This window comes from Tupaia chinensis, unplaced genomic scaffold, assembly GCF_000334495.1.
Source record: "Tupaia chinensis unplaced genomic scaffold, TupChi_1.0 Scaffold000228_1, whole genome shotgun sequence".
In the NCBI taxonomy this organism is placed as follows: Eukaryota; Metazoa; Chordata; class Mammalia; order Scandentia; family Tupaiidae; genus Tupaia; species Tupaia belangeri.
The window spans coordinates 3,944,555-3,960,975 of record NW_006159703.1 but is presented as its reverse complement, the minus strand read 5'-3'; the positions used below and the strand labels follow the sequence as shown (position 1 = coordinate 3,960,975).

The 16,421-nt window shown below is 36.4% G+C and overlaps 1 protein-coding gene across 1 annotated transcript in view; it reads right to left on the bottom strand.

Moving 5' to 3' along the window:
* SPINK5 (serine peptidase inhibitor Kazal type 5) overlaps nt 1-15,903 on the bottom strand; it is a 70,517-nt gene extending 54,614 nt beyond the window's left edge. Inside the window, exons 1-4 of the mRNA XM_006148057.1 lie at nt 15,849-15,903; nt 14,454-14,479; nt 7,634-7,761; nt 5,887-5,959 (exon numbers count right to left, since the gene is read on the bottom strand). Of these exons, the coding sequence (XP_006148119.1) occupies nt 5,887-5,959; nt 7,634-7,761; nt 14,454-14,479; nt 15,849-15,903 (282 nt within the window). The remainder of the gene's footprint in view (nt 1-5,886; nt 5,960-7,633; nt 7,762-14,453; nt 14,480-15,848) is intronic.
* Between the last annotated feature and the right edge of the window lie 518 nt (nt 15,904-16,421).

The following is a 16,421-nucleotide window of genomic DNA, read 5'->3' as shown; positions in this document are numbered from 1 at the left end:
GAATGGAAGAGAAGGGATTGCGGCATGACCATCCCCCCTGGGGGGTGATTTCTCGCTTTCTGTCTCTCTGTCTGTCTGGCGAGTGCATGCGCCCTATAGCAAAAATCTCTCCAAAAAAAAAAAAAGAAAGAACATTATCTTGTAATTAGTCAGTGTAGCAGAGAAAATGACTAAAGCCATTATAGAATCTTATAATAATTTATCAAAAGTATAGTTATTTTTTAGAGAAATAAGATACCTACAATATAAAACAAGAAAAAAAGAAACTAGAATTGAAAAAAAAAAGTACAGGTTTTGGATATGAGAAATATTTAAATGCCAATAAATAAAAACAAAATAAAGAATACAATGGAATGATTACAAATAGAAAATGGACTTGAACATATGAGCCAGTCCACCATATGGTAGTTAAGGGAACTGAATCCCACATGGCTGGCTGTAAGCTTTGAGTCTTGAACTCAGTGACTTGAGCACACTGAGCATGTGTGTGGGCATGCTCAAAATCCTCAAAGGAGGGGAAAATGGAAGAGAAGGGATTGTGTCATGATCATCCCCTATTGGGGGTGGGAGGGACTTTCTCACTTACTCTCCCTCTCTCTTTCTGTCTCTTTCCAGAGAACACAAGGGCCCTTTGGAAAGAAAGAAAGAAGAAAGAAAGAAGGAAGGAAGGAAGGAAGGAAGAAAAAGAAAGGAAGAAGAAGAACGAAAGAAGAGAAAGAAGAAGGAAAGAAGAAAGAAAGAAAGAAAGAAAGAAAGAAAGAAAGAAAGAAAGAAAGAAAGAAGGAAGGAAGGAAGGAAGGAAGAAAAAGAAAGGAAGAAGAAGAACGAAAGAAGAGAAAGAAGAAGGAAAGAAGAAAGAAAGAAAGAAAGAAAGAAAGAAAAAGAAAAGAAAGAATGAAAGAAAGAAAAAAGAGAAAGAGAGGAAGGAAGGGAGAAAGGAAATGAATACGAATTTCGGAAGCAGAAATAGATAAAGCAATTCTCCTAGAAGGCAGTAAAAATGAAAAATCAAGCCAGCAGGTGGCATGGAGGTTAAGCAGTTGGATTTCACAGGCCCCCAAAGCGGTCTACTTCCTAAATCTCGTGGCTTGAAATCATGTCGTGCACTTGTGTGTGCTCTAAGTCCCAAGAGGAGAATGGAAGAGGAGGTATTTCTGTGTGGCTGTTCCCCCAGGGGGTGATTTCTCTTTCTTACTTGCCGTCTCTCTCTCGTTCTCTCTCAAGTGAGCACACAGACCTTAAAGCAAAAAAAAAAAAAAAATTAAATAAAAACCAACTTTCAAAAATTTTTAAAAGGCTAAAATATGTTAAAAATAGAGCTAGAAGTTTTCATATAAGAAGAAACATTTGAGGAATAGGGAAAATGTCTAGTATAATGAAAAGATGAATGAACACAAGAAAGAGAAATTGGAACAGCAACTCGGAAACTAAAATCTAGTTAATAACACAGTTGTGGATGTTTAAGGTGTTTTCAGAAAATAAACTAAGAGAAAGTTCACATGAATTAGGGAAAAAGATGAATATTAACAATAGACACGATAGAAATAGTAAAACACAAAAATTAGATAATTGGTTATGGGTAATAATAAGAAGAAAAATAGATATGTTTTATTTAAATTACTATCAAATAAAAGCTAGAAAGAAGAAACTGCTTTAAAAATAACTTTAAAAAAGTATGCATGAAGAGGATCAGGTTCCTTTCCTGGCCTAACCTTAAAAGCCAGATGGCCACATTGTAATCCCTTATCCTTCATTCTTCTGTTGGGATTTCAGACAGCTGACATGATTTTTAAGCCCCCAGGTCTGGGACTCAAACCACGATAGACCATGTGGAAGTGTAGTGCCTTAACCACCATACCATCCACTGCTCCAAAGTTCAGTGTACTTTTCAAGCAATAATGTGTCTCAGATTTTCAGAGGCTGCAGGATAATTTTAAAGTGTCAAAATGGTTGTTTTGGTTAATTTGTCTGATTTTGTAGTTGATTTGGGGTGAGAGATTTGCTGACCTTTTCATTCATCCATAGCCTTAAATATACCCCTCTGCGCAGTTTTATTAGATTTCCAAATCAAACAGTAATAACTAAAATAAAAACATACAGGCTCATTTTGCTTATGAAAATAATTGCAAATATTATAAATAAAATATTATTATACAAATCCAAAAGTGCATTAAAATGCATTATGACTAAGTATGACTTACCCTACAAAATAATAGTATAACACTAGAAAATATATCCAGAAGAGGCCTTGCAGGTGGCATGATGGTTAAAGTCACTGGACTCCTCTCTCTCTGTGTCTCTTCTGGTCAAATTGAAATAACAATATTAATAATAAATAAACTTAAATAAAATATTTTTTAAAAAGATAATACAGGGACTGGCTGTGGCGTGGTGTTTAGGGGTGCTGGACTCCCACATGGTTGACCCCCCACGGTTTGAAGTCCCTGATCTGGCAGCTTGCTTTTTTACTTGCCCTCTCTCTCTCTCTTGCTCTGTCCCTCTCTGGTCAAATTAAATAAGTAAAGTTAAATAACATAATTCTTTAAAAAAAAAGAAAATATACTCAGAAATGTATTATATTAATATGCTAAAAGATAAAAGTCAAGTTATTTTAATAACTGCAAAAAAGGCATTTGATAATGATCAGCACATATTCAACAGATTAAGAATAGAAATCAGGGTCTGCAGGTGGCAAAGTGGTTAAGGTGCTGGACTCCCATATGATCAACCACAGTTCAAATCTTAGACCTGGCAGCCTGAAATACACACGAGGCACATGTGCATGGGTGCCAAAAATTCTAATAGGAGAACTGAGAAGGGATGATGACATGGCAATCCCCATCGGGAGGGGGGGTGATTTCGTGCTTTCTGTCTTTTTGTCTTTCTAGTGAGCACATGTGTCTGTAGCAAAAATCTCTTTAAAATAAATACACAGATGATCTAATCAACTACCAAAAAATGAAAATAGAATGGGCCGTCTACCAGAATTAACAGGAAATAGCATAACACCAAAATGCAGGAATAAATAGAATCTGTCTATTCCAATAATAATTAAATATAAATATCATAAAAACGAAAGCCATTTAAAAATAGCAATAAAATTACAAATTTTCTAGGTATTTGCAGAGTTATAAAAATGTCTGGAAAATGTTGTATAAATTTCATAAAGTTAATGGAAACTATATGAATTAATAACCTACTTAATGCTTTTGAGTAAGACAAGTTAATATTATAAAAAAAAAATCTAGAATACCCACATTAATTTATAAATTCTTTGTTCTTTAATCACATTGGGTTCCCAAATTCAAGTTGGATCTTTTATAAATTAATGACCTTAGAAAGGGGTCTTACCTTACTAGTTTTTAAAGCAATACACCAATCCGAAAAGAACAGTGAACTCAGAAACACACACATACACGCATATGTATTTAATACCCTACAAAGTTGGCAACTTAAATCATGAAAAACATAAGATTAACTAATTTATAAATTATAAATTATAAATTAAAGTTTCCACATGAACCAAAAACATTAGTGTTCTGAAATTGTGGACGAGTAGACTAAATTGGTAGAGATGGAAATGGTGAAGAGGCATCAAATATGTGATATACTATAAAGTCGGTACTAGTAAGTGTTACTACTAGACTTTTAGAGATGGGAAGTGAAAAGATGGCAAACTAATGCAGAAACTGACGATGAAATAGAGGGGATGTATACAGGAGGAAAATTCTTAAATAGGTAGAGCACCTTATTCTCAGAATGAGTAGGGTGTTGATTTTTGATAGGAGAAGCTGCACAGAGAAAGTGGGTTGTTTGCTTTCTTTTATAGAGTATAGAAACACAAGAAAAATCTCAATGTAATTACAGGTGTCTATTCAAACACAGACAAGTAAATATTTAAATAGAAATTATTGAAAGGCACACAGCCAAATATTAACTACCTTAATTTATAAGTAAGTAGTTTCCCAGGCAGAAAAAACATATAGTCATAAAAATTTTATCTAGAGGTAAAAGTTATAACTCCAGTATATAAAATGAATGGAGAAGTATAATATTTTAAAATTTTGTAATGTTTTAAAATTTTCCAAAACTCTTATTTGATTAAAATTTAATCAGTTTGTATCTAACAGAGAAACATCTGACTAGTGATATGTGTATGTGTGTCTGTGTTTCATGATTTTATTTTATTTGTTTGTCATTTTCTTATTTTTTGTGTGTTCAAATGCTGTTGACGTGTCAGTTTTTTATGAAAGGAAAGAGGAGGAAGAGAAGAATGGATCTTGAAGAATGAGGATCTCTCTGAATGTGACAAATAAAGGCAATTTAAAACGTTGCCACTACACTTTTCTTTCCCCCATAGATTTTGTAGAATATCAAAGCAACTCTGTACTACAAATAAAGAATTTGTGATTATTGACTGAGTGGCGATGGTGTTATTGCTTTAAAAGTGAGACTGGCTAGACCCAGGCAAAAATTTTAGTCAACTATGTTTACTGCGGAGGCTGAGGTTCTCAAACATTCCTAAGTAACTCTGCCAAGGAAGACAGTACCTTGGTTAGACCATGGATGTTCTAAGTAATTAGGGTGTGTCTGGCCTGATCATGTTAATTATGTGTCAGAGCCAGGAGAGGAAGAAAAGAAAGAAGAATTTAGAAAAGAAGCTACATAGGAGAGCTGGAGGGATGTGAGTAGTAGTCAGGAGAGCTAGTGGTAGCCCAAGTTTTATCAGTAATCAGCAAGTCAGCAATTTCTACCAATCTGAGCCCACATTTTTAATTTTTTAAATTTTCTTTTTATATTTTATAAAAATAAATTTTTTTTTGTAAGAATAATTTAAAAAACTGGGCCAGTTGGTGGCATGGTGGTTAGGGCAGCTGGATTAGCATGTTTAACTGTGTGGTTCAAGTCCCAGGTCTCACAGCTTAAAAGACACACCAGCAGCATGTGTGTGCATGCCCAAATCTGAGAGAACAATGGAAGAGAAGGGATTGTAGCTTGGTCATCCCCCAGAGAGAGTGCTTTTCCACTTTCTCTCTCTAACTCTCTCCCTCTCTTTTTCTCTCTCTATTGAGTACACATGCCTTAAAGAAAATTTTAAAGTATTCTATGGGTGCATATATACTTATATGTGTATATGATTTCACTTGTTCTTATATATACATATATATGAATATATAAAGCAAAATGGTTGTGTAGTACCCTGAATCTGTGAAGTTTCTTTTTATACCTTTTATTTTACTCTCTTATACTTTTTCACCATAAAATACTTTTCTCAAACAAAGCATTAGCTTGAGCCCCAGTCTGTGAGATAGCTAAAAACAAGCAACTTTATTTGAATTAGATGGGCCCTCTACCTTTTAGAAAAATAAATGCAATAGTAAGGATAAGAGAAAAAGAGAAAGGAGGACATGGAGTGAGTCAAATGGCTGCTAATATATGTTAAACACTGTGACACTTGGTTCTCATTTAATCCACAACCTATTTCAAAGATAAAGAAATTGCAACCCAGAAATGTGTAAACTGCCCCAATTACAGAGACAACAATGATTTGAATTTGGCCCTAACCCCAGCAAGTCTGATTGGCACTAAGAAGGGTAGGAGGAATGATAAATGGCCATGGAAGGCAGAGAGCACCCTGGCTTACTCCACCTCTTAGCGTCTGTCAGTGCTCAAAATGTTTTCAGAGAGTCGGGTCATGGGTTGGGCCTGTGGACAAGATGCACCAGATACTGAGCCCACCCCTGGAATCAGCCATGTTCCCTCCCTTCTAAGTAGCTGGCTTCACAACAGGCATGACCTAGTAGTTAGGAAATAAACAGATAGCTCTAGATAGAGTCAAAATCATCTCAAAAGCAAACATGACAGATAGATGCCAAATATTCTCACCTTTACAGGGGCAGTGGGTTTGGTGGCTCTTGCTAAATGTGTGGCCCTTTTTTGAGATTTTGCTTCCTTTTCTCTGGAAGAGAAGAAGGAATAGGTAGCTTAGACATTGCTTGCTCAACTTTTAGGGAATAACAGACCACATGGTAAACTTTATATTGACTGCTTCCTCAGCTCAATTCGGCGTGTCAAAAGTGGACAGATGTCCAGCAATGAGCACAGTGCTACAAATATCTTCTCAATGCTGGAAAAAAATACCTCACACCTTAGGTACGATATAGACAAGAATCTCTCTAACTGTATAATGAACTACTTCCTGTGAATACTCTGACAATCGGATGGTCACCAATTTTAAAAGCAATCTGTGCCATTATTTGAGAGCACTCATTTAAAGACCATATTCATGTTGAAGCAAAATCTGTCTGCCTGTATTAGTCCTGATTCCAACCTTTAGAGACCCAGAAAGCAAATCAATATTCTCCACAAGGCAGCCCTTCAGCAACATGAACATAGCTTTTATGCTTTACGTAGTCTCCTTTCCAGATAAAGAAACCAAGTTTATTCCAACATAACTTAAATTGGTAATAAAAATAATAATTGAATGAGTGGCTCCAAAGTGATAAACAATCTCATGAACACTAAACCATTTTATTGTTGTTTTAAGTTATTTTTCCAGTGACTATATTATATTCATAATTTTAGTCTTCTGTTATAACCATCCAACAGAACAAGAAGAAAACATCATAGCAAATTATGTACCTGCTCATTTACATTTAGCTTGCAAGAGAATAAGAAAGAATATTCAACCTGCCCCAATCCTACCTCCCCACCAACCCTAAATTTGGCCTGCCCTCCTTCATCTTCCCATAGTCTCTTCCCTAGAAACAGAGCATATGATCAGAGTTTTATTATCCTAATATTGTTGAATATGTCAAATTAAATTCCCTGACACATACCAACCTGATTTTTTAAAAGCCAATTAACACATAATTATATTTGATGGATAAGCTTAATATTGGCTTGGGACTAGAACTGAAGTTTTGATAGTGGCTAAAAATTTACAATGACCTCCTTGCCCTAAAACAATTAGGACACTTTGACTTGAGGATTTACAATGGACAAGTCAACCCTTCCTCTATCTTTGGGGTGTTATTGGTAAGGAGGAAACCAAGTTAGGAAACATTAGATAGATCTTGGTAAACTTTCAGGATATTAATTCTTTCTGAGATCCAGGGTGTTGAAAGTTAAAATCTACCAGTTAGTCTATTTCATCCTATCATAAATCCCGGTTGTCTGAGACACTGGCAGCTCACAGAACCAGGGTGTATCTTGCATGAATTTTCTGCTGCTTGGCTGCCACCACAGTCTGCCATCATTCTCAGGAGGATATTCTTAGTCCCTAAGCTACAACAAAATCAGATCTTAACAGATTCGGGTAGTCAAACTTTCTTTCTTAAATTCTTTTGTTTCCAGAGCCAGGGAACTCAAAATGGAACTACATTTTCAAGAGACTACAGAGTGTACGTAGTAATGCTTGGCCCTGTGGAATGCTTTTAGATCCTATTTGAGTGACTGGCAAGTTTCCAACGTTATCAGATGGAAAGTGTCACAATGATTGCCTAAGCATTTTTATTTAACCATTTAGATTTAGAAAAATGCATTTGAAAGGAAAGAAAAAGAATCCACTTAATTCAGAAAATAGCTAGCTGGCGACTCTCCAGCACTTGAAAGAAATAGGACTTTTACTCACAATATTGCTTTACACGTGACACACTTGTTGATGAACATAATTCCATCAGGACTCTGGAAAAGTTTGTTATCTTGGGGACAGAACAACTTTCCATTTTTCATCAGTGCCCTAAATCCACTGCATAGCTCCTATGGGAAAAACAAACAAAGTTGAATTAACTGAAACTTCATCTAAACAAGGTTTCCTTCTAAGAACTTTCTGGCCAGCCCATAATGTGGTGGTTAAGGAAGCTGGATCCCACATGGTCAACTGTGTAGTTTGGGTCCCAGACCCATTAACTTGAAAACCATGCCAGGAGCTTGTGTATAGGTGCTGAAAATCCTGATAGAAGAATAGAGAAGGGATTGTAGCATGGCCATCTCCATCCCACCCACCATCCCATGGATGTTCTCTCTCTCTCTCTTTCACAAGCACATGTGCCCTATAGCCAAAACAAACAAAAAAGACCTTCTTTAATCAGTATTAATTAGTGGCCACTATGTCTCTGACACAGAAGCCATTCAATCAGTTGACACAAATAACACAAACAAAAATAATATCTCTGGCTTGTCACAAATTTGTTTAAATGAGCATTCATTTGAAACAATTGGTGAAATGGAAAGAATAGGGGACTTGGAGTCAAAAAACTTGGACTCATTTTCTAGGGTTCTCATTTCTGACCTCAATACCCTTAGCAAAGTAACTTCTCAAAGACTAAGCTATTTGATATAAAATAGGGACTATACATATATACGTTTCATAGGGTTTATGAGGATTTAACATTATAAGTATGAAAAGTCCTCAAAGAATGCCTGATACATTGTAGTCAGTAAATAAATTCTTCTTTCCTCTTCCTCTTCCTGTATCATCATTTATTATGTTGGTGGCAGTGGTTGTCATTATTGTAATATGCTAACATGACACCCAAAATACTAGCATGCAGTAAGCCAATATTAATTGCTGCGAAAGGAATATAAAAAGGTTGTTGGAGGACTGAGACAAGGTAGATGAGTAGTGAAGACTATAAAGTGCTTTTGTCCACATTTCGCAAAGGGTATAGTGCAAAATAGTAGTACCTAAAAACGTTTGCAGTATTAAGTGAAAAAAAATCACAAAACATACAAAAAATAAATAATTCCTAGGTCATATATTTTTGGGAAACATATTTCTAGACTGATTCCTTTTCTTTTTATTTTTTATTTTTTGGAGAGGCTTTTTGCTATAGGGCGCGTGCGCTCACCAGACAGACAGAGAGAGACAGAGAGACAGAAAGTAGGAAATCACCCCCAAGGGGGATGGCCAGGTCGCAATCCCTTCTCCTCCATTCTCCTCTCGGGATCTTGGGCACGCACGCACACGCGCCCGGCGTGAGTTTAAGCCACCGGGTCTGGGACTCGAACCGCGGTCGACTACATGGGAGTCCAGTGACATAGCCATTATGCTAACTACTGGTCCCTAGACTGATTCCTTTTCAAGAAAAAAAAAAATGAGTGAACAAAATCTCATACTCTTTGCTATACCACATGCCTTTTGAGCATAGGCAGACTTACTTAAAAGTCAAAAAGTTTAAGATTCAGGATTCTTCTATATCACACCCTCCTTCCAGGGTCCTAGGAGACACCTAGCCATTTTGCATTTTTAAGTTTGTATTCTTTCCTTAAAATGTAGTCCCACTCCCACCCCAACTCTTGTTACTACCAAAGTCACCGACCCTATCACTACCACCAGAAATAAACTTTGTGACCTGTACAACTTTCTCAAAACTTGCACAAGCTTTATTTATTTATTTATTTTCTTCCTTTTTTCCTTTTCTTTTTTTTTTGGGAAAGGGGTGCATATCCTGTGGCACTATTACTTTTCTATTCTGTGTGACATCCTTGAAGACATGCTATGCTAGATTTAGTTTCTTTTCTTTTATTTTTTCCTCTTGTAAATGCCAGTATCTTTGCTGTTCCAAGATTTGGACAGAGAATGGAAGCTATTTTGAATAATATTGGGTTGTCGGGAAAATCATGACTCATTTTTGCATTAAAAAACTTAGAAAAATACATCCTGACTTTCCCAACAACCTAATAGAATTGGTGGAGAAATGAACAGTGGATTGATCTTTTAAAGTTAAGTTTCTTTCTTCCCATTCATCCACTAAGTGTGAAGACAAGGGACTTCTCATTAGTAATGATCATACGATGACCCCTCCTCCACCATCTTTCCCTCTTTTTGAGATTCTAGACACTCATGTGCATGTGCCCAGCATGTTTCTCAGGGCTCAGGGTCAAGAATTTGAGCTGTACACTTGAACAATGTGGAACCCAGCTGCCTAATCACCAGACTATGGAGCTTGCCTGATATTCTAAGTATATTTTATTGAAGGCCTGCATTCACTCTTTTCCAGGGGCTTAAAAATCAATGGATGTTGGAGACAGTGTGGGAAGAGGATGGGTGCAGGGGGAGAGTGTGAAAAAAGAAATTAAGGAGAAAAATAGAGAGGCAAGACATTTATGGGACACAGAAATGGATTATTATCTGTTGAAGATAAATATGTATCATATCCCCAATAGGACTGATGTGAAGTGTATTCATGTTGGATAAATTCGCTTTACAAACTAAATGACATACAGTGATTGAATGTATAACATAAATTAACATTTTTAAAAAATGGTGCTTGTGTGCTACCTAGTAAAACACTGATTTAAAAGGTATATTACCTTTTAGTTCAGAATACCCACTAGATTTTCAGGTCAAGCCTCTGGAATTGAAGGTTTTCAGTTTGTTTGCTTGCTTGCTTTTTTTGTTTTTGTTGTTTCAATTTAGCAAGGAAAAAAAAAACCTGCACCAATATGCTTGTATCATAATATAAATAAATAAATGAAGCCTTTATTCTAACTGTGACAAGCACATTCTCTTCTAAAGGATTGATTATAGAATTCTACTTAGCTTCCTATATCTTTTTATTTATTTAATTTTACTTATTATTATTATTTTTCAATTTGACCACAGAGAGATAGAGGGAGAGAGAAAGGGAAAGTGAGAAAACAAGCCACTAGGTCCAGGAATTGAACTGCAGTTGCAGGTGGGAGTCCATCACCTTAACCACCACGCCGCCTGCTGGCCCTTATATCTTTCTAATAATCATTCAATCGGCCAACAATAACCTTTTATGGGATTACCGTATTTTGTTAGGTGCCATGATACAGCAGTAAAGAAGGTAAATATGTCCTTATTGTCTAATAGCTGATGATAGGAATAAGAGGGCCTCTTGAACATGGTAGATAATTGGTAGCCCTTTCAGAATGAATAATGGTGAAGAATAACTAAATAGTATCAGCCACCAGCCATGGGAAAGTTTGCTAAGGATGATCTGCTAAAACATCTTTAAGATTATTACCTTTAGTCAGTGATCTTGTCAGCATGTCACAGAAGGAACACCTGGCCATAGATTAACAATTGAGCATCTTGTGATCTTTGGTCTCTGATTCTGTAGAATCTTAGGCCAACTTTGTAGTTACTTCTTAGCTTACTGGATACCACCTATGTTTAGAGTCCTAAAAGCCTTATAATAGCATCAAAGATGACACCGGTGTCTTCATGATAGAAGTGTATACCTGGATGGCAGGTCTTCCCGAAAGTATGTAGGAGAAAGTCTCATGATAATATTGGAATGAAGTTTTAAATAATTTTGAATGGTTAATCATACAGAATAGCACCAACCAGGATCACTCCTAAATTGGATTTCTCCAATGTCACAATTAGATGAAAGTTTAACTCCCAGAAAGATCCACTTTTCTTTCCAAACGGATATCAGAGGCTGAGAGAACAGGTGGATAAACTTAACTGAAGTGTTTAATTAGTTAAAACGAGACTAGGGCTGTATTTCTGCGTTATGAAATTACCCGGTGTATTCTCTTGGGAAATAAGAAAAGACCATAAAAGTTGAAAGCAGTAGTTGCTTTTTTTCTTTGGGGAAAATAGAAAATCTTCCTGTTTACCATAATAAAGAGAACTAAAACGGGAACAGATATAGACCAAAAGAAGTCATCCTGGAGTGAGGGGGGCTTTTCAACAACTGTTCACTTGTCCCCCAAATTGTTTTTGTTTTGTTTAGTTTTGTTATGGTTACTATTGTTTTTGTTTGTTTGTTTGTTTCTTTCTTTCTACACATTTCAGAAACCCTAGAGCCCTGTAGGACCAAATTCTTTCTGTTCTCTTCACTGGCTGTGGTCTAATCTGTTGTCTCCCATGCCCAGACTTATTAATAAAATTGTGCAAAGGCTGGCATCACCACATTTCAGTGTTAGGGCACTAACAAGTTTGTTAGACTTCATAATAACTCTGTGAGGACAAATTAAAGTGCATTCTTAAGATTCTTGCAAATTACTCCAGTGCTCTAAGTGCTTTCCTGGCTTGTGTGTATAACAGCCTGATGTTAAGTGCCAAAAAGAACCCAGGTTACCAAACTTGAACAATAACAGAAATTCTAGCACTTTAACAAAGAGTACACCAACAATTTCCATTCCTGGGCGAGGTGGTGGCACAGCAGTAACGCAACTGGATGCACATGGGAAAGGTTCTGGGTTCACATCCTGGGACCTCCATGAGCATTCTCAGAGTGCACATGTCCATGATCCAGGTCTGCCAAGGTTGGGGTGGATTGCAGCAGAAAGACCCTGCCTGTCTGTCTCTCTGTCTATCTCTTTATTTCCTGGAAGAAAGAAATAAGCAACCTCCAAAACATAGTTCTTCTTACTGGCACAACACCTGAAGACTAGTTAGAAAGGCTTCCAGAAAAATGACTACTTCTTTACATTCTTCTTGCCTCCTGTGCCAGTATAAGAAGTGAAATAGAATTTAATAGTATAAAAAAAAGAGTGTAAAATCTGTAATATCTACAGGAAATCCATCATTGTGGACTCTGAATAAGGAAAGAATGGTATTATGCACACTGAGATTCATACAATATCCTTCTGTCTTCCAGTATAAAATATCCGTCAACACGTTCTCTGGTTCCCAAATAACTGATCTTTTTTCCTACTCTACCATATTTTCTGGACCTCTCTTTTATCAGCACTGTTAGATGAAATAATAGAAAGTATAATGACATTTTCTAGAAAAGTCCTGTATGAAGTTATTTTTTTTAAGTTTTTTTTTTAATTTGAAAAAAGAAAAGATTGCAAAATTGTTACAATAAAACACAGCAGAAGAGTATCTATCTTAACTATGGTTGTAAGAATATTGGTTGGTACAGAGAAGAGTCATCTTACTTTTTTTATTGCTTTACTATTCAGAGACTTTGAAAGAAATAGCAAAATTTGCTATGTATCTAGCACTGTTTTTTGTTTCGAGTTTTGGGTATTTATTTATTTATTTCTTCCATGAGTGAGAGAGATAGAGAGACAAAGAGATGGAGAAAAGGAGAGACAGATAGAATCTTCACACCTCCATCCACCCCCAGCTTCAGTTGGCTCTGGATCATGAGCGTGTGCAGACCTGGCATGGTCAGAACCATCCCAGGTGGGTCAGCCTCCCAGGGTGTTGTGTTACTGCTGTACCACCAACCAAACCCACCTAGCACTATTTTAAGTGCTGAATTAATGGCATAAATAATAGTATGTGTGTGTATTTAAATGTATAAAACAAGTGTGTGTGGAAGCATATAATTGCCCTTTTAAATTTATCTCTTACATAGGGGGAAAAATTACTTCTCGAGAAAATTGTTCTTTTCTTTCTCAAAGAAAATATCTTGAGAGTTGGTAAAGCATCCTCCTGCATCAAGACCTCTGTAACTGCAGGAGTTTCTGCCTCATCTGTTAAAAGCTGCAGATAACCTCACAGCTCACTCCCTTCTTAATCTAATATTATTTTTTTTGAGGGAGAATATCCATGACTGCCCCAATGGGAATAAATATTACCTCCATTCCCAGGAATTCCTAGTTTCCATCCTGCTTTACATTTCCCCTAGCACTAACAACTATCTTATGTACTATACAACCTACTTATTAACTTATTTGTTTTATTCTACTAAAATATAAGTTTCAGAAGGGCAAGTTTTCTTTTCTTTTTTTTAAAGCTTCATCTTGAGGGCATGTATGCTCACCTGGACCTCTGGACCAGAGAGTCAGAGATACAGAGAGAAAGCAATGCCCCCAGGACAAGTTCATACTACAATTCCTTCTCTTCCATTTCTCCCTCCTTTCATGATTTGAGGCACACATGCACTAACAAACCAGCACGTTTCTCAAGTTACTGATTTAGGATTCAAACCACATAGTTGGCCATATAGGATCCAGCCACCTTAACTACCAGGCCACGGGCTGGCCCCAGAAGGACACGTTCTTGACACTTTGTTTACTTTAGAGTATCCTCAGCATCCAAAACAGAATCTGACACAAAATTAGTGCTTAATAGCTATTTATTGGATGAAATGTGTACAATGAGTATATAAAAGATACAGACAACTCTTTTGCAAAAACTATTATCAGAAAACTTATTTTAGCTTCTTACGTGGTGTAACATGGCTGGTACAGCTACTCAATGAAAGTTCACCGGTTGATTTACTTTTTGCTACTTATGGAATTTTAAAACATTTCTTCAGCATAGAGATTGCCTGTTGCAGACATCCATCATCGTTAAAATACTGAGTATGTGAGTGTGTGTGAGTATGTGAATATGTGAAAGAGATAGGTTTATGTCTTGATTCATAAAGACCAGTTTCTGTGTTCTTAACAAAGCTATTAGTACCTATGAGTGTAAAAATATTTATTATTAACGTGAAGGTGTTGGCCACAAACTATTTTTCTTTGGGGAATTTGGGATTAATTCAATGAACAAAAAAAGCAGGACTAACCTGATTTTCATCCTCACTGGCAGCATCTAGGGACAAAGATATAGAAAGCAAAGTTAAGGGAATGTAAAATATTTAATGAATAAAACAATTCACTCAGTGCAGTATCTTGCTTGTTTTAATGACGACTTGTTGTAAAACTATGAATTGCTTTTGAACACGTTACTTTTTGCCATGATCAATAAAATTAGAGCAGTGCACCAGGAGATTAGCATACACTCACAAAGGTCCAATTACTCGAGAAGGTCCAATTACTTTGAAAATTACTACTCATGCTCTTTCTTACTCTGTCAAAATAGCTAATATCTGAAAGATAATTTCAGAGTAAAGTATGGTAAGCTCCCTTTTAAAATGGTAACACAACATACATATCAAATATATCATACCAATTATAAGACAGTTTAGAAGTGTGATGCAACATAGTATGTATATCATATATTCACATAAAATTTAATTCTGGGGACCACCAGATGGAGTAATGGTGACATCGCTGGATTCCCACATAGTTGACCGTGTTTCCGAGTCCTGGACCCGGGGACTTGAAACTCATGCTGGGCACATATGTGTGCATGCCCAAGATCCCATAAGGAGAATGAAGAAGGGATTGTGGTGTGGTTATCTCCCCTGGGGGGTGATTTCTGGCTTTCTGTCTCTCTATCCTTTTGTCTCTCAGGCAAGTACACATGCCCAATAGCAAAAATTTCTATTAGAAAAATCAATTCTGGTAATCCTGCCTTCTGATTATAGCTACAAAAAGTAGAGATCAAGCAAAAGTTAACACTAATTAAATTCATAGACTATTATACTCTCTCATTAGCACTCTTTGGTACCTGTACACTCCTTTTAAGGAAGTGGCGTCATTCGTGTCTGATGCTCTCACTGACCATCTGAGGTGCTTTTTAAAAAAAGTTAATGCCTCAGAGCAGGAGTCATTTAGACAATCCACATCCCTTCAAAATCAAAGAGCAATTACAAAAACCTACCTTTAAGCTCAACAAAAGCCTCTCACTTTTAAAAAGAGATACTTTTAATCCACTTGGATTTCAAAAGTATATGTATAAGTTAAATATATGTATTTATATAATATACGTAGTATGAATTGATATGAAAGATGAAGAATCAATGAGCTTCTCAAAACTAATTTAAAATTAATGAAAGAATATCTCATGGATAAGGATTTAAATCATCTTAAAACTACTTGCCATTTCTACAATTAACAACATAGCTATAGACCATATAAATAAATCTTTAAAACTGTGTCTTACAAGATATTTAAGGATCATACATACATACATACATACATACATATTTTTCTGCAGGGTCTGGGGCTAGTAATGTCCCTTCCCCAGGGCTTTAAGGTGTGTAACAAGAGACTTAGGTTACATGCAAATTACTCACGTTGTATGAGGCAGAGAGCCAGGGTCAGAAGCATTGGCACTGTGGCTATCTTCATGTTGAAAATGATGTAAGTCGGTTATAAGTCTGTGCCGTGCATTGCTCAGCTGGTGCTCCAAGACTGAACTCCTGGAGATGCAGCTCACTTTATAAACAAGCCCTGGTGACACCCACATAAACCTGTTATTCAAGGTTGTGCTATACTTAATATACCATACCAATTTATTTTCAATCCTTTAGGATCTTGTCGTGGTGGCAGATTTGAACAGATAATGTCTATTTTTGAAGTGGTAATGTGTTTTCATGATACTTCCCCCAGAGGCAGTAGACTGAGTCCAAGGACCCTACTCAAAGTTAAATACCTCTAATTGTACAGAGCTCTGAACTTCTCAGCAACAGCAGACATACTACCTCATAGTGAAACATTTCTAACTGGGCTTCCTTCCTTAGTGGGAGGGGAAGATAAAAGAAGACACATTGGTTGCCCTACCAGTCAGTTAAAGATGTAAAGATTTCCAAATCTGGAGAAAGCTGCTTATGGTGAGAGAGCCTAGGGTTTCTGGTGTTTCCATCTAT